The 25,678-nt window shown below is 48.0% G+C and overlaps 2 protein-coding genes across 5 annotated transcripts in view; both read right to left on the bottom strand.

Annotated features, from left to right (window-relative positions):
- The window catches only part of MAPK9 (mitogen-activated protein kinase 9), a 48,764-nt gene extending 35,092 nt beyond the window's left edge, over positions 1-13,672 (bottom strand). Inside the window, exon 1 of one of the 4 annotated variants that reach the window (XM_032846841.1) lies at positions 13,498-13,672. The gene's annotated coding sequence lies outside the window, so the exon portion shown is untranslated. The remainder of the gene's footprint in view (positions 1-13,497) is intronic. The other 3 variants (XM_032846837.1, XM_032846840.1, XM_032846836.1) reach the window with 3 other exon arrangements.
- A 4,484-nt stretch (positions 13,673-18,156) lies between these two features.
- Positions 18,157-25,678, bottom strand: part of GFPT2 (glutamine-fructose-6-phosphate transaminase 2) — a 42,018-nt gene continuing 34,496 nt past the window's right edge. The window contains exons 16-19 of the mRNA XM_032846835.1: positions 23,096-23,223; positions 21,436-21,603; positions 20,360-20,521; positions 18,157-19,035 (exon numbers count right to left, since the gene is read on the bottom strand). Of these exons, the coding sequence (XP_032702726.1) occupies positions 18,991-19,035; positions 20,360-20,521; positions 21,436-21,603; positions 23,096-23,223 (503 nt within the window). The 3' untranslated portion in view covers positions 18,157-18,990. The remainder of the gene's footprint in view (positions 19,036-20,359; positions 20,522-21,435; positions 21,604-23,095; positions 23,224-25,678) is intronic.

Below are 25,678 nucleotides of genomic sequence, written 5' to 3'. Positions count from 1 at the left end.
TGGGACCAGCATATGCCGGGCTGGCTCAGGGATGAAGGTACTCGGGAGAGGTTTCAAAGGGATCCTGTCTACGATTCCTGTAAACACTGCAAAAGGGCTGAGTCCACAAGTTCAGGTGAAGTGATGAAACACAGAGCAAGTCCTGGGCCAAAGTGACTGCAAACGGGGGAAGTTACAGAACAACGGGGTGCTGGGCCCTGGTGACGTGGGTGTGTGTGCCCGTACGTGTCCTGGAACTGGACCTTGTTCCCCAAACCCCACATCCCTCACAGGCTCAATACCCACATGCTCTAGACGGAGAACTGTGGTAACCTGCAGTCAATGACCTGGGTGCTCTGACATTTATTTGTGATACATTAGTCCAAACTGACAGTCTCAAGGAGGCCTTTTGGTGGTTTAGGCAACAAGCCGAGATCCCTACCCTGCAGGAGCCTGTGTGATTTTATACAGAAGACAAGCAAACCGAAATCAGCAGGCAGCTACACGGACAGGGTTCCCTGGCTCTTATCTGAAGACATTTATTTAAAAGTCAGCAAGCTATTTATTTTTCCCTTTTTTAAAAAACAAAAAAATTAAAAAGCCAACAAGTGAATCCTAGAGGTAAATGTTCTATACAGTTTTAAAAACTGGGAACTTAAAATTTTATTGCCCAGCTCCAGCAATTTCCTGTTTGTTCTACCATCTAATATTTGATGAAGACCCACTGACTCACTGGCGTGATAATTTGTTATTTTGATACAGCAATGCCTGGAATTTCCATTAAACATGGTAATAAGCTGATTGATAACAAGCCTAAATAAAGAATTTAAATTGAGTGAATAGTTTCTCCAGCTGACCACTCCTTCACTCCTGTTTCCCAGCTTTTTTTTTTTTTTTTTTAATTCCAATTCTCAGGGCAGTGGCTGAGCCATCTGGGCTCCAGGCCTCTGGGCCACGGAGCCATCGAGGCAGAGAGACATGGGTCCTGACCTGCTTTTCAGAGTGGTCATTTGGGAAGAGAGAGGGATGGCTTGGAGTGGGCAGGACTGAAGACAGGGAGACCTGGCAAAACAGGACAGGGTTGTGGCCGGTGTGGACGAGAAGAGAGCGCACGTCTTGGAGGAAGCATGTACAAGACCTGGAGAAGAGGGGAAATCAGGCGAAGCCGCTGGAGGGAGGCCGGGCGCGCAAGTGGTCTGCGAGTCTGGCTTCAGACAGGTAAACCGCAGTGCCAGAGTGATGAGCAGCAGGACAGCCACAAGCTGCGGCAGATCTCCAGAACCCCTCCTCCATCCTTCATTCTAGGACTAAAGCCTCCCTGTTCCAGCTGGACAGATGGCCACCCAACTAGCCATGACATCTGGCTGCACTCCTGGCAGCCAGGTGTGGCCAGATGACCAGCTTTTGGCACCTGAGGGGTGAGCAGAGCAACAGCATTTTTCTTTTCTTTCTTCCTTCTTAAAGAAAGCTGCCTGCTATCCAACATATCTTTCTCCGCCACTGCTGGCTGGGGGAACAGCTGTCATCGACTCAGACATGGAAGTCATGTGCCTTAGAGGGCAGAGCCACCCACCAGCCGGAGTCCCGAATGACCTTGCAGCACGGAGCCGCCCCCACCGTGGCCCACCTGCCGGCTCGGAGGCTGGCACAAACGTCCCCCTCCACCCTCACTGAGCAATCCTGAGCTCTCTCTTCTCTGCTATAGCTGCTGGGACCTGTGTTCTGCCTGCCACGCTCTTGGGTTAGCTTTTGTGGATTTGGGGAGAACATTACATCATCAGGTTTGAGGATGGATAGATTTTCATCTCAAGATTCAAAATAATTTTTAAATTAAAGGATGCTGCACTTAGTAGACAAAAACAAACAAAAAAACCCCACACAAACATAAGAGAAGCTGTCAGAGCCACCTTCTCTGTGAGCATGAGAAAGCCCCTCGTGGCAAGCCGAGACAGCCGGTAATTTAGTTGTTAATGAAATCAACTCTGTTGAGATTCTATTTCAACAAAATGGACATCACCTGGGTTTTAGAAGACAGTTTACAAATTGGGAAGTGTACGAGTTCTTCATACAACCACATTATCAACACACTGAAGGTGCAGTCACTGCCTTCACTTCCCTTGCCGGTGGGCGCTGGTTCCTCCCCTGGGCTCCAGCAGTAGGACCCAGTCCCCGCCCACGCTGCTTCTGCATGGTCACTCGGTTTCAGCAGGTCTGTCTGTGTCTCCCTCCCCCAGCCAGGGAGCACCTCTAAAGCAGGAAGGGTCTGTCTTCCCTCTCAAACATTGAGAAATTTAAGGAAGTGTCCGGTGTCTACCATGATCCACTGAGAAAGCTCCTTGGGGACACAAGGGACACACTCTGCTCCTTGGGGGACATGGGGGACACACCCTGCTCCCTGGGTTCTTCAGACCTGTGCGTGCTGGGTGGACAGCTCAAGGGACAGAGTTGGCCCAGCCTTTGCTAAAGACGTCTGGTTCATGTCCATGCCCTTCTCCCTTCACCACGCTGCTTCAATGAATCCTTGTTGAACGAAATGCTCTCATCTAAAATCCCTATTGGTCTAAGACTGAGGACTCTTGCAGAATCCCCTCTGGGAATTCTGGAGTAAAATCGACCCACTCTACAGATAAATGTGGGGTAGGAGGAACATTCCTAACTTGTTTAGAGCCTAGAATAAGAAATGCTTTAAAAAAATTCACTAGTATTCCTCTAGATACATGCAATTCAACTACTGTAAATACGATATTAATGTCTGAGTCCTATGGGGACATCAGCTACCATTCACTGAGACCTCCCCACACTTCATGAGGGCCTCCTGTGCACCAAGGACAAGGTAAAGGTTATTAAGAGGGCACTCACTAGCCAGACTGTCCCTTTCCTCGAATGGCCAAGAGCATAATCATCACACCACCTAGGAAGAATCCTAGGGGTAGAAGTGGGCCCAAGGGCAGGGGCCCAGCACAGTGGTGTGTTGGGGGGCAGCTAGTGAATGAGCAGAGAGCGTGTGCGAGTGAGACATGGCTGTCAAGGAAGGTTTCCAGGAGGAGTCAAGACGAGCGCAAGTCTGTTCACAGTATCAACCCAGGGTTGCAGGAACAGGCCTTCTCCCTTGTGCTTGCAAGCACTGTAAGTTGGCGAAACACTTTTGGTGAGGAGAAGACATACTATCTAATGAAAAATTTAAAGGCATGTGACTCCTAACCTGGCAACTACTGTCCTCTACATGTATTGGACAAAAATGTATGTACGAAAGCTCAAAGATACTTGTTCAAGAATGTTTGTGGCACTTCCTATAACTGGCAAAAAAAAAAGGAGAAATAACCTCAAAGGTACACTTGGAATGAGTGACTAAATTATGGCATGAAAGCACAATAAAGTGATTAAAAATAATGCAGGGACTTTGTGTACTGAAAAGGAATGATGTCTAAGAAACCTTAAGGCAACAAAGTTGGAGAATGCACGTAGTAAACGCCAGTCTGTGGGAAGGTTCCCGTGCATGCGCTCACATACACACAATACGTGAGCAAGTGCAGAGATGAAGGGGGAAACGAGACTCACTCTTCCCACGGTAACTTTCTGTGGGTTTTTAATTTTTTTTTTATTTTAGTCATGCAAATATTTCACATTAAAACAAATAAACAAATTAAACCCTTTTAAATGAAAAGTTGAGACCTAAATGTAGGGTTGGTTTGGGGCAGCTGAGGCCAGAGGCAGCAGAGTGGGCCAGGCTGTGAACTGCAGGTTATAAACAACCCCCTGCCCTCTGCCCCTCTCTGCAACCACTGGGGGAGCAGTACCGCCCCTACTCTGTAGATGAGGGCAAGAGCTAGGAGACAGTGAGGAAGCAGCCCAGATCCCCAGCTGGACAGTGGCACGGCCTGGGTCTCAATTTAGGTGTGTCTGATGACGCTATTCCTGTTCTTCCCAATACCCTGTTCTAATTAATATCTCTCCCGCTGTATTTAGAAAGTAAAGTGAAGTGACCAAGGGCTGGTCAGGACCAGGCCAGGAAAAAACACAGCCCTTTACGTCGCATCCTGCTGGCTTCGCTCCACCAAGACACTTTTCTTCTGATGATGACGACGAGTCAGTCGCTCTTACACTCAGGCCAACCTTCAACCACACAAATGGTTCAGGACACCCACAACATGCAAGATCTAAATTAACCAACTGCTGCAGTTAAAAGCAGATTTTCACAATCACCCTCTTGGTTTCAATACTTGCTATTGAAGTTTTCAACCAAACTATTCTTTTTTCCTCCTTTAATTCTTAACCAAAATGGCAAGTGCAACAACTTCACTTTCTTTGATAATCAGGAGCCTTGCAGCATCTCAGAGTCATCGTTCTGGACGTCAGTTCTTAAACCATACTACAAATTATGATAAAGGACAACACTCATGTTTGGTGATCACAGCATCCCTGAAGGAAGGGTCCGTTGAGGTCTCCTCCCCACAGGCCCCCTGCAGGTACCAGGGCCTGTCCTTTGCCCCTTCCAGGCCCCAACTCCCTGCGCTCTGATTAGGGCGTTCTCAGTTCTCCCTCACCATGGCAACCACCCAAGTGCCTTCCCCGCCTCCATTCCTGCTACCTCCAAACGACTGTACACATGCCACTTAGAAAGGGAGATCTGCCTGCACAAAAAAAATCCTGGGGCACCTGGATGGCTCAGTTGCTTAGGCATCTGCCTTCGGCTCCGGACATGATCCCAGGATCCTGGGATCGAGTCCCGCATCAGGCTCCCTGCTCAGCGGAGAGCCTGCTTCTCTCTCTCCCTCTGCCCCCCATCTGGTCATGCTCTCTCTCTCTCAAACAAATAAATAAAATCTTAAAAGAAAAAAACTATACACAGATTTCACAGCACCTACACTTTAACATTTTAAAACACTAACACCCACATTTCAACACTGAAAACAACCCAGGTGTCCTTGAGTGGGTGAATGGTTAAGCAAAGTGCTGTCCATCCATGCTACGGAACACAAGAGAACACAGTGAGCAAGAGAAATGAACCAACCACTGATACCCACAGCAACCTGGGTGATCTTAAGGGCATTATCCTTAAGGGAAAAAGCCCATCTCCAAAGGGCCACACAGTACAATTCCATTCACACAACATTCTTGAAATGACAGAATTACAGAGCTGTACCAGATTAGTGGTTGCCAGGGTTATGAATGGTGGGGACGTGTGTGCGTGTGTGTGTGTACGGGGTAGCACAGGGGAGATCTCTGGGATGAGGAAACCGTTCTGTATCTTGACTGTGGTGGGGATGTTTATACCGACCTCTGTGTGTGACAGAATGCCCCAGAACCGTGCGCACACACTACCAGTGCCACGTTCCTGGCTTTGGTCTTGTGCTGCAGTTATGTAAACATGCAGCCAATGGGGAAAACTGGGTGGAGGATGCACGGGAACTCTGTACTATTTTTACAACTTCTTATGAACCTAGATTTCAAAATAAGGAGTTAAGAGAGGGAGAGAGAGAGAGACAGAGAAAGAGATTTGCTGAACATGTGCAGTGGTCACACTGCTCTCTGGCTTACATTCCTTTGATGGTGACCGACTGCCTGGAGAGTACATTCCAATCCCTAGTGCAGCAGAGGAGCTCACAGGGCCCGTGGTCCACTCTCAGGCAATAGGGAACCACCGGAGATGCTGGCTGACACCCTGGCTCCCATGCACCTGCGGGCCTCTTCCTGAGCTGTTTCATCTGCCTGCAGTGACTTCCCTCCCCATTCTGTCCTCCTGGCCAAACTTCATCCTCCTTCAAAGTCTAGTGCACGCGCCTGCTTCTCTCCCACGCTGTCCTCTGCAGCCTCTCTCTTCTAACGGTGCTGGGCATGCCCCCGTGTTTGGCACTACAACCTATGTTCCTCTTCTATTGCACTGCACATTTATCTCCACTTCTGCTCCGTGAACTCCTTCAGGGCAGAAAATGTGTCTAATTCACTTCCTAATCGTCTACTAATTACATCCTGGGTGCCCAGTAAATGTCTGTTAAAGGCAAAGCTAAGTGGGAGAAGAAATCCGGTGGGGCAGTGAGGTGCTGTGGTTAGCATCGGTGCTCTGGAGTCGGAGGGCAGGCTCCTGGGCAGACTCCACCAAAAAACTGTTAGAATGGAACAAATTCTGTCAAGATGCAGGATACACAGGGCGCCTGGGTGGCTCAGTGGGTTGGGCCTCTGCCTTCGGCTCAGGTCATGATCCCAGGGTCCTGGGATCGAGCCCCGCATCGGGCTCTCTGCTCGGCAGGGAGCCTGCTTCTCCCTCTCTCTCTGCCTGCTTGTGATCTCTGTCTGTCAAATCAATATAATCTTAAAAAAAAAAAAAGACGCAGGATACACACTCAACACACAAACATCTTTTGCCTCTCTATGTGCTGGTGAACTCTCAGAAAGAGAAATTAAATGATGCTTTCACAACTGCATCAGAAAGAATAGAATAACTTCAAACAAGGAGGTGACAGACCTCTATATGGAAAACTTGAAGACATTAATGGAAAAAATTAAAGACACAAATAAATGAAAGATATTCTGTGTTCACAGACGGGAAAAGCCAGTATTGTTAAAATGTCCACACTTCCTAAGCAATTAGAGCTTCAGTACAATTCCTATCAAAATTCCAGTGGTACTTTCCGCAGAACTAGAACAAAGAATCCGAAAATTTGTATGGAACTACGGAAGACACTGAACAGCCAGAGCAATTTTAAGAAAGAAGAACAAAGCTGGAGGCATCATGCTCCCTGATTTCCAAGCTATCGTAATTCAGACAGTATGGTATGGGCATAAAAACAGATGCATGGGGGCGCCTGGGTGGCTCAGTGGGTTAAGCAACTGCCTTCGGCTCAGGTCAAGACCCTGGAGTCCCAGGATCAAGTCCCCCCTCAGGCCCTCTGCTCATCAGGTAGCTGGCTTCTCCCTCTGCCCCTCGCCCCTTTCATGCTCTCTCTCTCTCTCTCTCTCAAATAAATAAAATCTTTAAAAAACAAAACAAAACAGACACATGTATCAATGGAACAGAACAAAAAGCCCACACATACATGGTTGATTAATTTATGACAAAAGGAGGTGATGATATACAACAGGGAAAGGACAGTCTCTTCCATAAATGGTGCTGGGAAAACCAGACAGCCACATGCAGAAGAATGAAACTCAAACACTCTTACCCTACACACAAAAATTAATGGAAGGCAGATTAAAGACTTGAGTGCAACCATAAAATACCTAGCAGGAAAAACAGGCGGTAAGCTCCCAGACAGCGGTCTTGACAATGATTTTTTTTTTAAACTGGCACCAAAAGCAGGAGCAACAAAGACAAATATAAACAAGTGGAACTATATCAAACTAGAAAGCTTCTGCACAGCAAAGAAAACCATCAGCAAAATAAAAGGCAACCTACAGAATGGGGAAAAAATTGCAAATCATATAGCTGATAAGGGGTTAATATCCAAAATATATAAGAAGCCCAAACAGGTCAATGGCAGAAAACACAAAACAACCAAGGCACCCGGTTGACTGAGTGCACTGAATGTCCAACTCTTGGTTTTGGCTCAAGTCCTAATCTCCAGGTCATGAGATCAAGCCCTGCGTGGGGCTCCACACTCAGCCAGGAGTCTGCTTAAGATTCCTTCCCTCTCCTTTGCTCTCCCTCTCTCTCCACTCCTCCCTCCCACCCTTGCTCACACACGCTCTCTAAAACCTTAAACACACACACACACACACACACAAAAACCCCACGAATATCTGCCTTAAAGAATGGGCAGAAGATCTGAACAGTTTTCCAAAGAAGACATAGAGATGGCCAGCAGGTATGTAAAAAGATGCTCAAAAGCATTAATCATTAGGGAAATGTAAATCAAAACCACAGTGCAAGATCACCTCAGGCCCACGAGAATGGATAATATCAAAAAGACAAGAAATGACAAGTGCTGGAAAGGATGTGGAGAAAATGAAACCCTTATCTCTGTTGGGGGGAATATTAACTGGGGCAGCTCCTATGGAAAACAGTTCGGAAGCTCCTCAAAACATTAAAACAACCATTTGATCCAGCAATTCCACTCCTGGATATTTATCCAAAGAAAACAAAAACACTAACTTGAAAACTTATACACACCCCCATGTTCACTGCAGCATTATTTACAACAGCCAAGATACGGAAACAACCTAGTGTCCATCAGTGGGTGAGTGGATAAAGAAGATGTGGTTTATATACCCATCAAATATTATATAAAAGAACGAAATTTGCCATTTATGACAATATGGACAGAACTCAAGGGTATTGTGCTAAGTGAAAGAAGTCAGACAGAGAAAGACAAATACTGGGGCACCTAGGCAGCTCAGTCGGTTAAATGCCTGCCTTCAGCTGGGGTCATGATTCCACAGTCCTGGGATCAAGCCCATGGTCAGCTCCCTGCTCAGTGAGGAGTTGGCTTTGCCTCCTTCTGGCCCTTCCCCTGTTCATGCTCTCTCTCAAATAAATAAAATCTTAAAAAAAAAAAAAGACAAATATTGTATGATCTCTCTTATATGAAGGATCTTAAAAAAAAAAACAAAAAACAAAATGAAAACGACCAACCTTATAAAGAGAATAGATTGGTGGTTGCTAGAGGTAGGGTTAGGTAGGAGAAATGGGAAGGGGGCAAAAAAGTAAAAAGAAAAAAAACACATATTACTCTCTTCTAAATTATAGTATACACACTTAAGATTTAGAGTAAATATTTCTTATAAGAATTGTCAAAATAGCTGTCTGGAATAGGGTTTCTAGATTTTCTCTTTAGATACTAAACTGGAACATGTAATAGCACAAAAAGATACCTATTTAAAAAATGATTGGGACTCTGGGGTCAGAGGGCAACAGGCCTGCCACTTGGCTGGACGATCCTGGACTACACTCATCTGTAAAACAGGGATGAGCATTGAATCAACCTCAGGGGACAGTGATCACAGAACCCAGCACAGGGCAAGGTCTCAAAGTCAGCTGACATTAGGACAGAGATTACCACACCCGTTCTGTTTACTGTTCCCCCCTACCCCACCAAGTCTGCATTCTGAAAATGTGAACTAAAATCTGCTAAGGGGGAAAGCTGATGACATGGTCATTACTGGGTTGTGCAGAGGTTGTGCCTGGCAGGGGACATCTCAGGACATTTGCTGAAGACACCTGCTTCCTAAGAGGTACTGTGTTTCTGAGAGTTTAGTTAGGAGTTGGTGAAACAGATTTTGATTTCAGAATCAGAGCTGGTGGATTTATTACTTGGGCTCCACCCTCAACCCAGATATGTTAAAATCAAACTAATAGCAGCATTGGTTGAGCTACACAATACTTAAATAGTCTAATGAATTAAATCACTTACAGATCTGTACAAATACAAATAAATACGCACACATATATAGTGTTTTTTAAAGGAAGTTCTTTTAAAAGCGTTCATTCTTTCTCAATCATTCTTAGCATCATTGTGGGGGAGGGAGGATAAAATTTTTTTTTTTTTATTTTATTTATTTGTTTGACAGACAAAGATCACAAGTAGGCAGAGAGGCAGGCAGAGAGAGAGAAAGGAGGAAGCAAGCTCCCCGCAGAGCAGAGAGCCCGATGTGGGGCTCGATCCCACGACTCTGAGATCATGACCTGAGCCGAAGGCAGAGGCTTTAACCCACTGAGCCACTCAGGTGCCCTGATAAAATTGTTTTTTAAACAAATCCCCAAGTTTTTCCTATCCCAGCCTACGGAAAGACAAACTTCAGGCATATACTAAAAGGTGTTCACTCTGTTCTTTCTCCTCATAGCCAAAAAAATTCATTTATAGAAACACTTCAAATTACAACTTCAGAATAGGCAAGAACCCATTTAACATAAAGGCAGTTAATATTAATGGCTCATTTCTAAGAAAAAGAGAACTATCTCATTTGTTACCCATGTATCCTTGGAACCCAGTTTTACTATCTCTGAAAAGTTTTAGAGTGTGTAATCCTTGTGAAGTAAAATTAGCTGAGGGCAGGGGCGGGTGGTGAAATAGTTTATGGGACCAAAACCAAAAAAACAAACAAACACATAAAAAATCTCAAATACATTAAATAAAATCAAATTTGTTGAATTTCACCTTCAAATATTTAGTAAACTTCTTTAACTATAAAAAGTCCTATGTTAAAATGGTGATTACTCCAGCTCCTTATTTTTCTATTAATTTATACCCCAGCATTTACCAAAGAGGATTTGAGGCATCCATTACAAATATTTTAAGTGGCAACTCAAAGGCCAATATAAAAATCTGAAACAATGAGTTGTGCAAAATATATATAAACTTTCCTCTCAAATAATACAACCCTTAATGAATCAATGGGTCTAGGCACTGAGCATCTGCCTCTAGATCAAAGAGAGCACCCCACCTGGGACATCCTAAATCTGAACAAGCCACATCTAGATTCAACTACGAATTTTCAGGAAAGACAGAGAAACATGATAAATTACATTGCAGAAATGCAGTGCATAAAACGCAACCATGGAAATGCGAAAGAACTACCAACTGCTTCAACAAATCAACTCCCAGGAAAAATGAACAAACAAAAAGAAATAGAGGGGCAATCTACAGGTTAAAAGAAACTTAAGAGATGTACCAACCAATCACAATGGATGGACCTCATCTACATCCTGATTCTAATGAACAAACTGTTAAAGAACCATAAAACTTATGGGGCATCTGGAAATGTGAACATTGACTGGTTATTTGAGTATATTAAGGCATTACTGTGATTCCAAGTTTGAAAGAGTCCTTATCTTTTAAAGATATATACTCAAACATTCATGGATGAAATGACATGACATTTAGGTTTCTCTTGAAAATAGTATGGGGGTGCTGGTGAAAGAAGATGGGCCAGGAGATGGTAACTGTGGAAGCGGGTTACTATCATTTAATTTTGGTCTGCGTTTGCAAGTTCTCATAATAAACAGTTAAAATAAAGACGGACCTTGAAACTAGTTGACGCAATCACAAAAGGCCAAGTACAAACTTAATTATTTTCAAGAAAACGATGTAACAAAATAAGTCATCTTAATCCGAGGAGAAGTCTAGCTACATACTTAAACCACAAATAGCTGCCCGACTGCCAAATCAAGTGTTAAGAAAATGTGGTTTCTGTTTTACCTCATGCATCACGAAAACAACTGCTTCACTCACTGTTAATTGCTTCATCTGGCACTTTTCTTTATCCAGAAAATTAAGAACATTTTATTTTAAATAGACAAATTGAATATGCCCTCCAACACTTATTTCAAACACATTTTAATCCTGGCGTCGCAAATATGAAATCCTCAGGAATATCAAAGCTCTCCAGAGAAGACTATGCCAAAATAGGATTATCTTTAACCCTGCAGGATCCTTTTGGGAAAAAAAAAAAAAAAAAAAAAAAAAGAGGGGGAGGATTAAATGGAGGCAAATACCTAGATTGGATGTTGTTCTTTCAGAACAAATTAAAAGCCAAAAGAGAACAGTGAGAGCTGAGGAACCCAGGAAAGGATGCTTTTCTGGGGAGAGGCCTGGGTTCAAATTTCACCTTCCAAGCTGAGTGCTGTGAAGCTCACTGCTGGAACTCTGTGAGCCTCCACGTCCACCTCTGCAGAAATGGGTTTCACAGCTGCTACTCAGGGGGTCACCAGTGACAATTAAGTGAGAGTACCCGAATAAACAAACAGGGCCCCCACTCCCCTGGCCTTGGGCTACCTTTCCCACTCTGCCCTCCTACACACCCTGCCCTGGAGATCCAACAGTCTTGCAACCAAGCTAAATGGATTTTGCATGGCTCGGAGCACTGAAAATTTTTTTAAATTAGCTACTGCCAACACTTGAGAATTAGGAGCATAGGAATACAAGGTAGAGTTCCGACTTCTTTCTTAAGATTGCCAGGTGAGGTCTGGTTTTCCAGTGTCCACAAAACCTTGCAGTCTAACTCCTGAGCCCAGACTGGCCTAATGTCCTTCCTCCACCCTGCCCTTTCCCCCCATTCTGTGCCTCTCCCTGCTTGGCGAATTTCTCTTCAGGGCCCAACTCTAGCACCACCTGTCACCTCCTCCACATTTCCACAGAAGAGCCCCTCCACTACACTCCATCACACTGTCCTGGCACTAACCTGTCCATGTATCTGCCGCCTCTACTGGGCTCTCTGGAGGAAGGGATCCTGTTGCTATTGCCTTTGTGTCCCCAGGGCCGAGCAGAAAGCCTGACCTAGATAATGCAGAGTTCGGTAACTGCCTCCCGAACGTGTGGCAGGAAATTAGAACTAAAATATCACAAAAATGTAAAATTTCATATCACAGCTTGTTCTGACAGTTACCAAATAAAGGGGTCAAGGACATTAAGATGTTGTGCAAAATGAGAACAAGTTTCCATCTGCTTACATATTTCACAAGTTAGTCAAGTCACTAAATAAACTGACAAAGCAGAAGCAACAGCAGACCGGGTCATTCATTTGTTCACTGAATTGGTATCACTGAATTCTCACTGTGTGCCTTCTAAGCACCAGGGACAACGCAGGGGACAAATCAGACAACTACCTGTTTTCAAAAAGCTACATCCTAGTAGAGGAAACAAAATCAACAGACAGACACAGCCGTTTCAACCCAGAGGCAACGCTAGGAAGAAAACTGAACAAAATAATGAGAATGACTAAGGGGAGAAAGAGAGCAGTCAAGGAAGGCCTCCTGTTAAATGAGACATCCAACCAGAAGGAGCCAGTTGTGCAAAGATACCGGAGACAGCTCCAAGCGTTGGAAACGGAAGTGCAAAGGTCCTGAGGTAAACAGGGCTGCGCCGTCAAGGTAGGAGAGACGATGGGTGGGACTGGAGGGCAGTGTTCTGGGCGGTGGGAGTGGTGGGGAGGTGGGCAGGGCCCGCTCTGGCACTGCTAGGCACTGAAGGTGCAATGACTAGGCACTGGAGGAGCGCGGGGATGGGGGTCTCTGGGCGAAAGGGGACAGGGTTCCTGCCCTACTCACACCAGCATGGGGCAGGATCCCGCCCAATTTCCCGCAGACTAGCCCGGGCTCCCGCCCAAGCGCTTTCACACACACTGACACAGCCGGACAACAACCCTATCCAGAACGGGAGACATTTCCCCACCTTCCCTAGGGGAAAGCAGAAGAACCTCGAGGGTCAGTGCCTTGGCCAAGGTCGCGGGAACCAGACTCGGGGTCCTGAGCATCCCCGTGCGGGTATGCCACTGCGCGCCCCTCAGTCCGGAGGGATGGCGTCCACGGACCCCGCCGCACGTCTGCCCTAGCCAGGCCAGGGAGCGGGCCCGCAGCCCCTGGCTGCTGACAGCCGGGCGGGAGAGGGCGACTGCGGCAGCCGGGAGGGCAGGGGCGGCGGCCAGGGCCGCCTGCGCCCCCACAGAGCCCGGCCAGCTCCGCAGCCCCCGGCCCCGCGCCCCCCAGCCCTGCAGCCTGCGGCCGCGCGGCCCTCCCACCGCCCCTTCCCCGCGGGGCCCGCTCGAGCAGCCCCCGCCAGGCCTCTCCCGCCCGCCCGCCGGGCTCACCTCGCCTCCCAGCCGCCGCGCCAGGGGGAGAGGGCGGGCGGGCGGACTGGCGGCGCTGCGCACTGGCCGCTCGCGGCTCCGCTGCCGGGGGCTCGGCCAGCCAGCCGCCCCGCCCCGCTCCGCCCCGCCGCCGCCGCCGCCGCCGCAGTGGGTGTGAGGGGCGCCGCGGCGCTTCGACCCTTCCGGTCCGGCTCCCTTCTCCTCCGCCGCCGCCGCCGCCGCCGCCGCGGCGCCCGGCCTGACCGACCCGCGCGCTCACCAATCAGCGCGCGGAGAGCCGGGCAGGCGCGGCCAATCGTGCCGGGGGGCGGGTCGTGACGGGCGGCGTGGGCGGGGCGAAGGGCGAAGCCGGAGTCTCGGTGCGGGGTTCGGCGCGGCTCGGCGGCGTTCGGCGCGCGGCGACAGCGCAGCTGCTCCGGCCTGTGCGGGGCGCCCTTTGGGTCCGACCGCGCGCGGAGTCAGCCATCCCCACCACCGGGCACGCGGGAGCCGGGAGGCGGCGGAGAGGGCCTACGGGCGGACCGAGAGCCGGGCGCTCCGGGCGGCAGGGGCAGGGTGGACGCGGTGAGGCGGCCTGTCGGGGAACCGAGCCGGCCGTTCGCGGGAGAGCTCAGGGCGAGCACGAGGGGAGGCCGGGGCCTTGGCGGCTGGCGTCCAGAAGCCCGGCGCGGGGTGGCGCCCGGGAGGACGTGGAGGCCCAGGCGGTGAGGAGTGGGGAGGAGAGGCAGGGGTCGTGGACTCTGCGGCCTTCTCTGAGCGAATAGAGTCGGGGAGCGGAGAGCGAGGAGGTGGCCGCGTGCAGACTGGGTTCCCCGCGGGTCCGTGACGGAATGCAGGGGGGGACGGGCTGGTGTACTCGGGGCGGGGGTCAAACCTCTGACTCAGAGAAAGGCAAGGTCGAAAATGGGGAGGAAGGGAGCGCAGTGCCGAGATCCCCCTAGGACCTGGGGTGCCCTGACACTCACCTTCTTTTGAGCCAACTCCTGCAACCCTGTCGCCCCTCGCTCGGCTTCCAGCGGCCCTGGGTCGTGTGAAATGACGGGAGAGGCCGGGGCATTGCCTCTTGCGAGATTTGCGTTTGAACAAGCAGAGCGGAGAGTGAGGCAAGAAGGCTGGTCACACTGAAAAAGGATCAGAGGTCCGTGGATAGGTGCGGGGCGGTGTACGCTTTGGGGACCGGTAGAGTGGGGGACTGTGGAGGAGGAGCGGCCTGCACAGAACGCCAGAGATCTCTGGGTCATCAGGGCAGGGGACAAATTGGGAGGAAGAAGCAGGGCTCTGCGGGGCGGAGGCCAAGGGGCTTGGGGGCATGGAGGGTAGTGGCAGAATTTGGGGAGGATGGCAGCCTGCGACGCAGGGCCAGGCTGAGGGCACCAAGGCCTCAGAAGAGGAGTACCATCGAAGAACCGATCCTTCCATGGGGTCCTCCCTTAGGCCACCCCCTACCTTGGCCACCAGAGGGAGTTTTCTGAAACAGACTGTGGCCCATCCTTGCTTGAAATTGTAGCTCCTGAGTGTGATCTGAACTAAGGAGGGGCCCACCTTGGTCCTCACATCAGCCTCGCTGACCACCTGCCCCAGGTGCACGAGAGAAAACAGCCAAAAATTGCCATCATCAAGGATTATGGGAGACTAGTAAAGCCTGGCTGTCAGAGCTGTCATTTCACTAAGGGGCACTCGTGGGTGCTTCCCCTTAAATTCCCCTTTTCTGGTTTATGAAATACAGGGAACATTTATGGACACAGAGCTGAGATGATGAGGTGGGAAGGTTCTAGTCCATGCTTGGAAAAATGCACAGAATTTTGGCGGAGGCCACGTGAGATGAGTGGTGGGGAGGGTGTGGCACACATGAGCAGGACTGGCGGCTGACCTAGCCTGCCGGGTGTGGAGAAAGAGTTGAGGTAGTCCTCCTGGATAGGCGGAATCCCCAACTGAGGCTGGAAAGCTAGCAGGAATGTGTTTAGGCAGAAAGGGCACCGGGACCTAAAGATTCAGAAGTAAGCACCTGCATGCTGTGTTCAGGAAATCCAAGGTCACCTGGTCTTGCTGGAGATGGGAGAGGTGGACTGGTGGGTTAGTAGGGCCTTGAGCTGGATGGGCACTGTAGACTGGAGATCCATGGGCTCGCTTCAATTCACCAGTATGCCTTGTTTAACCCAGTTTTGTTTGTCTTTAAATTGGCTTGGTTGCCAACATTTGAAAATTGAGAGCTTTCACTTGAAAAATCTCAATTGCTGGTTTCTCTTGGTTAGCAGCTCTGCCACCATGGGACCTGCATTCGCAGAAGGCAGTAGCCGGCTGGAACTGAGTGGCAGCTGCCCCTTGAGGGGAGGCCCCTAGCTCACCAGAGTCCCGCCACTCCTTACAACACATCTCTGGCCATGACTTTATTAGCCCTTACCTGCTGGCCCTTGGGGCATTACGGCGTAGGGGTCCCGTCTGTGGAGGGAAAGAGCGGCTGCTGAAGGGTGTTAAGAAAGGAAGTGAACGATGTGCTTAGGTATTTATTTTGGAAAGATCACTAGAGCCCATGGAGTTTCGGAGATGGGGGGCTTGTGTCCACAAGACCAGTGAGGGAGCTATTGCAAAGGCCCTTCTAAGAGAAGGTGAGGCCTGGTCTGGGGCAGGTGTCAAGAAGAAGGAACTGGTTTGAAACTGTTTCAAGACTTGAGGGACATGAAGAGGCACAGCTGCCACTACACAGCCACGAGGATGGCTGCAGTAAAAAAGAGAACATCGGTGCTGACCACGTGGAGCCATTGGAACTCTCATCCGTGGCTGGTGGGAAAGCGGAGAGGGCATGCCCACTTTGTAAAAACAGTTTGGCAATTTCTGGTAACATCAGACATACTTCTGTCATACCAGCCAGCAGCCCTGTTCCCGGATATGTATCTGAGAGATATAAAAACATGTCCACACAAAGAACCGGACATAAATATAGCAGCGTTATTCCAAATGGTCAAAGATTAGAAACAACCCAAGCCCATATGTAGCTCGTTGGGTAAGCAAACCGTGGTGCATGCCTACAGAGGAATGCTACCTGACAGATGCACGGCGTGGAAAAGTGCCCCCAAACCTCATGCTAAGTGGAAGAAGTCAACAAGGCTACAACCTCTATGATTCTGTTTATAGAACATTCTGGAAAAGGCAAAATTAGTTCACTGGTTGCCAAAGATCAAAGTGGGGGGGGGGGGGCAGGGATGATCAGCGGGGGCCAGGAGGGAATTTGGGGGGGATGAAGGGTATACTCTATATTTTAATTAAAATGGTGAACATATCACTGTATGTTTATCCAATTTCAGAACTGGGCATGTAAAAAAAAGGGTGACCTTAGATGTATGTAAATTACACTAAAAAACTTGATGTAAAGAAAAGAGGTCCATTGAAGCTGCAGAATGGTCAATCTTAGAGGTGGGATGTGGGGGGTGAGGGAGGAGGGGGAGTCAGGGATGAGGCCATGGTTCCCGGCTTGACTCACACCCTGGTGAATCTGTGGGGAGGAGGGAGGATGGGGCTCAGAGGATGCCTCCATGGCTCCTGGGATCCTGTCAGCCCTTCAGAAATGGGATTCTGGAAGGGCAGCAAGAAACCTCTGCCGGTGGCTGCCATTGCCGGGAGCACCCGGTGGTGGGTGAGTTTTAGGGAGCACTGCCGTAGTGTGTGCACTTTGGGGCTAAGGGGGGCAGGATGTCCTCTCTGCCAAAGCCATGCTCTGTCTCCTTCTGCCAGAGGAGAAGTGAGTAACATGATTCCTCAATAAATAATAGGATTTCTAAACTGCCTTCCACATCTTCCATGATGCTTCTCACTGGTGGAATTTTAACTTGGAAATGGAATTCCCTACTGTATGGTGACTAACATAACACAATAAAAAAGAAAAGAAAAGTAATTCCCAGGTTGCCAAGCCCCATGACACTGGAAAGGCTTAGAAAAGGATGGAAAATGAGTTGATGAGTAGCCCACAGTTAATCCTGAGCAAGGGTCTGATTGTCCTAGAGTCACTCACACCAGTTAGTGGTCGTGAAGACACATTTCAAGCCATCTGGGATAGCCACTTTCTTCCAGAGCCTAAATGCCGACCCCACAAGACTTCAGAACTCTGTCCCTGGCTCCTTATCTTCCTGCCTGACTGTATTAATAAAATTGGTGATGATGGAAATAAAAAGGACAGATTTATGTGTCGCCTGGGTGACTCAGTCAGTTAAACATCTCCCTTTGCCTCAGGTCATGAACCGGGAGTCCAGGGATCGAGCAGGGAGCCTGCTTCTCTCTCTCTCTCCCCTGCTCTCCCCCCACCTCTCTCTCAAATAAACAAAATCTTAAAAAAAAAAAAAAATTGTGGACTTGAGAGTTTCACCCCTGCATGCTGCCTTCAGGTTCCAGGCAACCTTAAACAGCATTAGGTACTCCAACCCCCTCCAACAGCCATTCAGCAGACTCTACCTAGAGTCCCCAGTATCCTACAGTTTGTTCCCCCTGGAAAGGAAATAATCCTCATGTTCACGATGCCCATCACAGGTGCAGGCACCATGCCATTGGCTACCAAGAAATGGGGCTCACTCCCATAGGACCCTGCTGATTTCCTGTTTTAAGGAGCCTTCAACATCCAAGTACATAAAAAAGAATGAGATTATCAGAAATCCAAACCCACAAGCCAAAAAAGAATTGTACTGTCTTTATTGTCTTAAAATTGCATAGTATTTCGATTGTGCACACTTTTAAATAGAGGGCAAGGTCGCCCACTTGAAACTACTCTTTTGCATGGGATAGTTCAAGCGTTTTACTATAGGTAGGAGCAGGGACCAAAATACTGCCTGGGCTTAAAAAGAACCACGATCAGGTTGAGCCGAAGTTGGAGAGCTGGAGGGATTTATAGGCAAACAAACCGTTGGAAGGACATGGAAATTTTGAAGGGCTTTATAGGAGGCGCAGGAAGATGATGGTGGTGGGGGAATGCTTCCCTGGTGTCAGGGAACGGGATTCAGGGGCAGCCCAGAGAGGACAGGAAAGGAGAAAGGAGTCCAGAGGGGCAATGCCTTGTGCTCAAATCTGAGATGAATGCCCCCCTGCCAGGAGGCTGGTGGGTACATGGTCCAGGAGTTACCTTGGCTTCTGAAAGCCACATACTAGAAAAATAACTTAAAAGCTATACAATCATCATTATAAATATTTTGTCTTTTAAAACTAACTAGTGTTGGTTAAAAAAAAGGTTCACAGTTAACTCTGAAGAGAGCTGTGTCTCTATTGCACAGTAGTGGAAAAGTCCGCTCTGATTCCCATGTATAAACCTCTGGCAAGTTCAGGACACAGAGAAACAGTATCTGCTGTAAGCAAAGCACTTGGGTACAAGGCACGTGGCAGCTGTCAAGCTCTACTGGGCTCTACTCGGAACACACAGAATGCCCGCTGTTCTTCCCACTTGGGCCTCCCTGGGACGGGCCTCGAACCACACACTACAGGTGGCAATGGCCTCCTCAGGCTCTTTCTTGTTCTCTATTCCACGGTCACAGACTTGGCCAGATTTCTGGGGAAGTCGACCTAAAACGAGAGAAAGTAGCCGCTCAGGACCCCATTGAGCTCAGCAACGTTGCGTGTCACAAAGCCTATCATCAGAGTATCCGAAGACAAGGAGATGGGTGTTCTGGTCATCTTGGGCCATGAGCTAGTTCCTGGAGACCTGCATCTTGGAAGTCTTGGAAGCAGTTCCTTATTCCAGAAACATCACTCAACTACATAATGTTGAGTTCATTCAATAGACATGTAGTGGGCACCTGCTTCATGTCATGCTGCGTCCCACTATTAAAAGGATCTGATTTGTGCTATTAAAACCAGTGAGCTCAGTGTGTCCTGTTAAATATTCACTTTTCTTGGAAGGATCACACATTCAATTCACGAGACTTACTAGTCCGTGGTGGGAGTTGGGAAGAAAATGTGACTGGGGTTTTTGATAAAGCAGGCTTCAATTTTTATCTACAGTGTCTTCTTTTGCTCACAATATTTTTTTTTCTTTAAAGAAGTAAATATGACAGAATGTTAGCCAATGGCAGTTCTGGATTTGTATACCATTAGGTATCTGTTACACTGTTGTTGCTGTTTTTGCAAGGTTATGCATCTTTAAAAGCTTCTCAAAATAAAATTGTAATAAAACTTCTGTTTCTTTACACAGTGAGTTGTATGCTCTCTTATACTTTTGTTGGTGGGATGGTAAATGGGCTCTTTTCTGGAACATAAATTGACAATACATGTTAGGAGTCTCAAAATGTTGAATCATTTGCTAGACTGAGGACAAGTCTTACATGGGGGAGAAAGATACATGTGCAAAGATGTTCACTGCAGTTTTGATTTATATAGCCATTTCCCCCCAAATTAGCAACAGTTTAAATAACAGAAGACTGCCTAAGTCATTGCTACAATCCATGCCACAAGACTGTGTTGGAATATTGTACATGTTGCTTGTGGAAGTTATTATATTTGGAATACTGTAAATGTTGCTTCAATAAGCGCAAGATGTAAGAAAATACTTGTAAATATATTTAAAGGGAAGATGTAAAATGTCATCCTCAATATAATCTCAAAAAGTGTTCAAAAATTCACACGCACAAGGCAAAGACTGGAATGAATTACTGAACTTGCTAATTAACATTGACCCTCTGGGTGATGCATAAATAGGCTATTATAGCCTTCACAACCTTGCAACTTGTTTTCAAGGGGTATAAGTTACTTTAAAAAGAAAGTTGTTTTAAATGAAAAAATTTCTCCTATGAATATTTACACCAAAAAAGCACTTAAGAATGGAATCAAAACTCTGGGGTTACGCTTTTTCCCCTTTGGGCGGGGGGGTTCGGCGCAGTTTCAGACATACGTCATAGCCTCGGAGAACAGCCAGATGGAAGGACAGCAGCTGCAGCGGGATCACACTCAGGATACCCTGGAGGCAGTCGACCGTGTGGGGCAGTTCGATCGTCTTGTACGCGAACTTGGAACTCTCAGTGTCGTCTCTGGAGCACAGGATAATCGGGCGACCCTACAGCCGAGAAATAGGATCACAACACGCAGATGGTCTCTGAAGGAACCACCCCTCACCTACAGTGGCGTTTCTGAGATCAACCTCATGGCCATGATCACAGCGATCTCTTGCTCTTGTTGCAGTTATAGGGGAGGTGATGAGCACAGCTGGCGCAAAGGACAGAGTGTTGGATGCCGTTGGGTGAGTTTCTCTCCCTTCCCCAGTAGGGTGATTGCCAGCCTGTGGGATTCATTCAGCACCCACCTGTTGAGTGGCTTCCATGTGCCTTGCCAAGGGCAAGGGGTAGAGAAAAAACCATAAACCAGCCAATCAATAACTAATGATGAATTCTAGATAAGCACCGCAGAGGCAACAAAACACGGTAATATGATCAGAAGACACAGGGGAGGAACAGCCAGCGCCAAGGCATGGAAGCAGAGATCAGCTTGGCATGAGGGCGAAACAGAAGGAAGGGGCCAGGGGGTGCAGGCTTGTGGTCGCTCTCGTTTTATGGGAAGCCACCAGAGTGTTTTAAGCAAAGAAGTAAAGCCCTTTGTGTTTTACAGCCTCTGGCCACTCTGCTGAGCCAGGCATGGTGGCAGCTAGCTGAAGGGTATTGTTGGATATTTTACCTCCCTGTACCTTCATGAACCCTCCCAGAATGGAACCCTGGAGAGCTCTGTGCACGCCCCCCCTCCAGGCGGCTCCATGCTGGGGCTCCGGGACAGCTCGGGCCAATCTGGGTCACAAGGTGTCCCTGAGGAGCCGTCGTGCTCATGGCCACAGGCTGGCCAGTCATTTCTGAATGTGTGATGTGTGTTCCACTCACGAGGGGTAGTGTGGACAAGCCTGCTCAGTGTCAGGCCCGCTCATAATCCGTGTATGGAAGAGGACAGGAGAGAAGGGACCCCAGCCCAGCTGAGACCCCTCACCTGGCGGGCCGTGACCTGCTGCAGGGCGTTCTGGCATTTGGCAAAGCAAGGGTCCTTCATGATGACCATGATGACGGGCATCTGCTTATCGATCAGCGCCAGGGGTCCGTGCTTCAGCTCCCCAGCCAGGATGCCTTCCGAGTGCATATAGGTTATCTCCTTAATTTTCTGGGGAAAAACAAGTTGGGGTCCGTGTGACACCGGGGAGACGGGGCGGGGTGGGGAGGGGAGGGCTGGAGCAGATGGCCAGAGGGGAGGAAGGGGAGCTAGGGGAGGGAGGACTCCAGAAGGCAGGGAGCTGAGGGCTGCAGGGCAGATGAATGGGTGAAGTGGCCAACAGCTGGGGGCCTGGGGCCACAGCATGCACAGAGCCCAGCACGCAGCCTGTGTCCCAGACCACCCCCAGCATAGCCGCCATCTTGGATGGACAAGTCAATGCTGATTTGGCTCTCCCCTTCCACTCTCTGTCCGGGCCCCATGGCTTCCCCACAGTCATAATTTGTAATGACGGCATTGCATTCTGTCTAGATATACCTTCCTTCAATTATCTGATGGGTTGTTTCCCCCAATTCTAGACCATTAATAACTTCCAAAGGGTTCTTCCAACTTACCAGGAAAAATCTCACACACTGGGCTGTTATTGGAATTTTCCCCGATGTTTAGGGAGACCCATTTCTATTCAGTTACCATTAAACCTATGCCACTGAATGGGTGAGTGTCAAAAGAAACATTTCTCAACTCCCCTACAACTATTTATTTTGGTGGGAGGGGGGACGCTGTGGGGAGTATAGCTCCCCTGGGGATGGGAATGCTGTAGACAGCTGGAGTGCCAGCCCCCAGGAGACCACAGAAGGGCCATTGATATGCCTCAACCCCGGAGTAAAAGCTTCTTTCTTCCCCTGAAGACTGACTCGGAGATACAGCTGAATATGCATCTTTTACCAGGACACTGGGGCACTGCAGCTGAGCCCCCCTTCTCCCGCACCAGGCGACAGAGGCATGGGGGAGAGGCAAGTAGGACTCCACCCAGGCCTTGCTCCTGTTGTGCCCCCACCCACTGACCCCACAAGCAGCATGCCCAGCCCTTCACTTGCTTTGGCAGGGATCAGAGCCTGCCCAGGAAGCCTGTGGAATTTGGAGCTCACTGCCACTGGGGCAACTCCAGCTCATGCACCTTGCCTCCCACTCACCCCTACCGCTTGTAAAACTCTCAGATGCAGGTGATGGGGAAGGATCAGAGACTTGCTCCCTAGGAAGAGGAGGGGAACCAAGCTGGGCCAGGGATGATGCCCATGGCTTGGGTCCCGAGTGCCGTCTCACCGGTGACGCTGTCTCCCATCTACTCTGGTTGGGCACTCCCATCCATGAGCAGCAAGCAGAGACTAGACTCAGCCCCTGGACAGCACCACACCACCCCCTCGGTAGCCCCGCCATCCTGGCACCTGCCCACGCTCCATCAGCTCTCAGGCTCGGGTTGGGATCTTTATTGCCACCAAATAGCCAGTTACCAATTAAAAAAAAAAAAAAAGCAGGCTGGCTTTCAAAGCTCATTCTGTTAGGATCTCCAGCTCCCTTTGGAAGTTTGAGGGCTAACAGGGATACTCTGCAGAGAGCCCTCATGCAGGGGCTGGTGGGCGGTGATGGGGCAGGGGAGGCTCACCAAAGCTCCTTCCAGGCACGTGGCGTAGTTATAGCCCCGTCCCATGACCAGGAGTGACCTCTGTGTGTACAGCTCCAGGGCCAGGTCGTGAATCTTCTCATCCAGCGACAACACTTCCTTGATCAGCCCTAAATCACAACAAATACAGCAGAGGCGACGCCAGTCATACAGATTTCATAGCAAGATTCACACAGAAAAATCATGGCGTGTAAGACAGAGTTTAGGAACTCCCACCACTTGATGCACTTGGCTTCCTCACATTAGTGCCAAAGAATTTTAAATGTAGATTATGGGAAATAATTTGGTGATTAGCCAGGATTATGTTTATGTTCGTACTTTCTTAAGCTTTTAAGGTGAGCAGGGAGGTGTTATTTCTAGCTCCATTTTACAGGTGAGGCAACTGAGGCTCAGGGCTGACACCCCAAATTAATGTCCCATGTCCCCACCCAGCCCACCTGCTAGAGACAACACCAGTGTAGGTTGGACCAAAGTTTCCCAAACTTTTTGGCCTCAAGACCTCTTTGCGCTCTTAAAAATGATTGTGAATCCGTAAGACACTCAGTTTCTGTTGGTTCTATCAGTACTTATCAGATTAGAAACTGAGAAAATTAAAGATATTTTTATTCATTCATTTAAAAATCACAATAAACCCATTATACACTTTTAAAAGTTAGTGAGAGTATGGTGCTGGTTTATATATTTTTTCAATTTTTTTTTAGATTCTATTTATTTATTTGACAGAGAGAGAGTAGGCAGAGAGGCAGGCAGAGGGAGAGAGAGAAGGAAGCAGGCTCCTTGCTGAGCAGAGAGCCGGATGCGGGGCTCAATCCCAGGACCCTGAGATCATGACCAGAGCTGAAGGCAGAGGCTTAACCCACTGAGCCACCCAGGCACCCCACTGGTTTATAATCTTATAAATCTTTTAAAATGCCTGACTCTGTAATAAAGACATTAGATTCTCACATCTTTTCCCTCATTCAACCTGTTGTGATATGCTCTTTTGGTTGAAGTATAGGAAGAAAATTCAACCTCACAGAGTTTTATACTTGGAGAAGGAAGAAGCATTTAAATAACTTTTTCAGATATTCGTGTATGTGTTTCTCTGATATTACATCAGACTCAAGAAATGGTAATGTCTTTTCTTTTTAATTAATTAAGTAATCTCTGCACCCAACTTGGGCTTGAACTCGAGTCACTGAGATGAGTCACATGTTCTATTCACTGAGCCATCCAGGTGCCGCAAGAGACAGTAATTTCTTAAAAGAGTAGTTGCCAATGTAGACTCTGAAATCACATCCATAAACATTTCCTACCTTGTGACATTAAAATATCAGTCTAGGGCCCCTGGGTGGCTCAGTGGGTTAAGCCTCTGCCTTCGGCTCAGGTCGGGATCTCAGGGTCCTGGGATCGAGCCCCAAATCGGGCTCTCTGCTTAGCAGGGAGCCTGCTTCCCTCTCTCTCTGCCTGCCTCTCTGCCTACTTGTGATCTCTCTCTCTGTCAAATAAATAAAAGAAACTTTAAAAATAAAATATCGGTCTATCTTGCACTTATCTAAAGGGAGGTTTTACACATGTGTACTTTTATAACATCACACATTGGCCATTTGGAAAATGTAGGCTCACTGCATTATGCAAATTTTCTAAAAATGGACACATTTCATCATAAAATGTTTTTTTAAGAAATGACATGTGTTCAAATCGCCACGGCCTGATCAGAGATGCCTTTAAGTGGTGGGAAGGGGTTAAGTTCACACTCACCAGCTACAAGTTTTTCCAGATCCTGAATTTCACTAGAAAGCCTGAAGTTTATCACTGGCAAGAGATAAACTGTCAGTTTTTCTTCTTGAAGTGTCAGGCTAACTTTGCTCCTTTTTGAGAAAATGTCTGTCACATACTCAAGTTGCTACTCTAACAATCCCAGGGTGCTTGTCTTGGAAACAACCATGACACTCTCCAGGGTGCTTTATGCACACTTCCCATTTTGTCGAAGAGAACATAGAAAGTTTTGCAATTTACTAAGATTAATGCATTTTCCTGCAGCGTGAAGGACATCTTTGTGAGCCAAGCTTGGTGCATGGTGGGGGTGCTACGGTGCCAACGGTGGCCACCACTGCCTTTGCAAATGTCCACACAGCAAAAAAGGAAAACGTAAGTATAATAAATATACAATATATATACAAATACATATACAATAAATATACAAATATGTAAATATATAATCAATATGTATTATATTTATATAAATATAATGAACATACATAATATACATAAATATAATAAATATTTTTATTATAAATAGTGTTTACAGTGAGACTAGCGCTAGGACCTGCAGACCACATCTTAGGAACTGCTGACTTAGACATCAGGGTCGAGTACTGTTTTTGCACCATTCGTATCTGGCTTAAAGCAAAGAATAATTTTTGTATCTGGCTTAAAGCGAAGAAGAATTTTCTCATCCATATTTTCAGCCTGTTGAGTTGGCCAGATTCAAATCGTTGGGCTTTGTAAGGTTAGATGGTGATTTTCCTTCATCACGCTTTCTGGGATTTGCCCCTGGCTCCCAGGGAGGACGCAGTTCTTCCC

This window comes from Lontra canadensis, unplaced genomic scaffold (genome assembly GCF_010015895.1).
Source record: "Lontra canadensis isolate GAN:19392208 unplaced genomic scaffold, GSC_riverotter_1.0 scaffold181, whole genome shotgun sequence".
NCBI classification, from domain to species: Eukaryota; Metazoa; Chordata; class Mammalia; order Carnivora; family Mustelidae; genus Lontra; species Lontra canadensis.
Note: the sequence above shows the minus strand (reverse complement) of the source record. Positions and strands in the feature narration are given on the sequence as shown.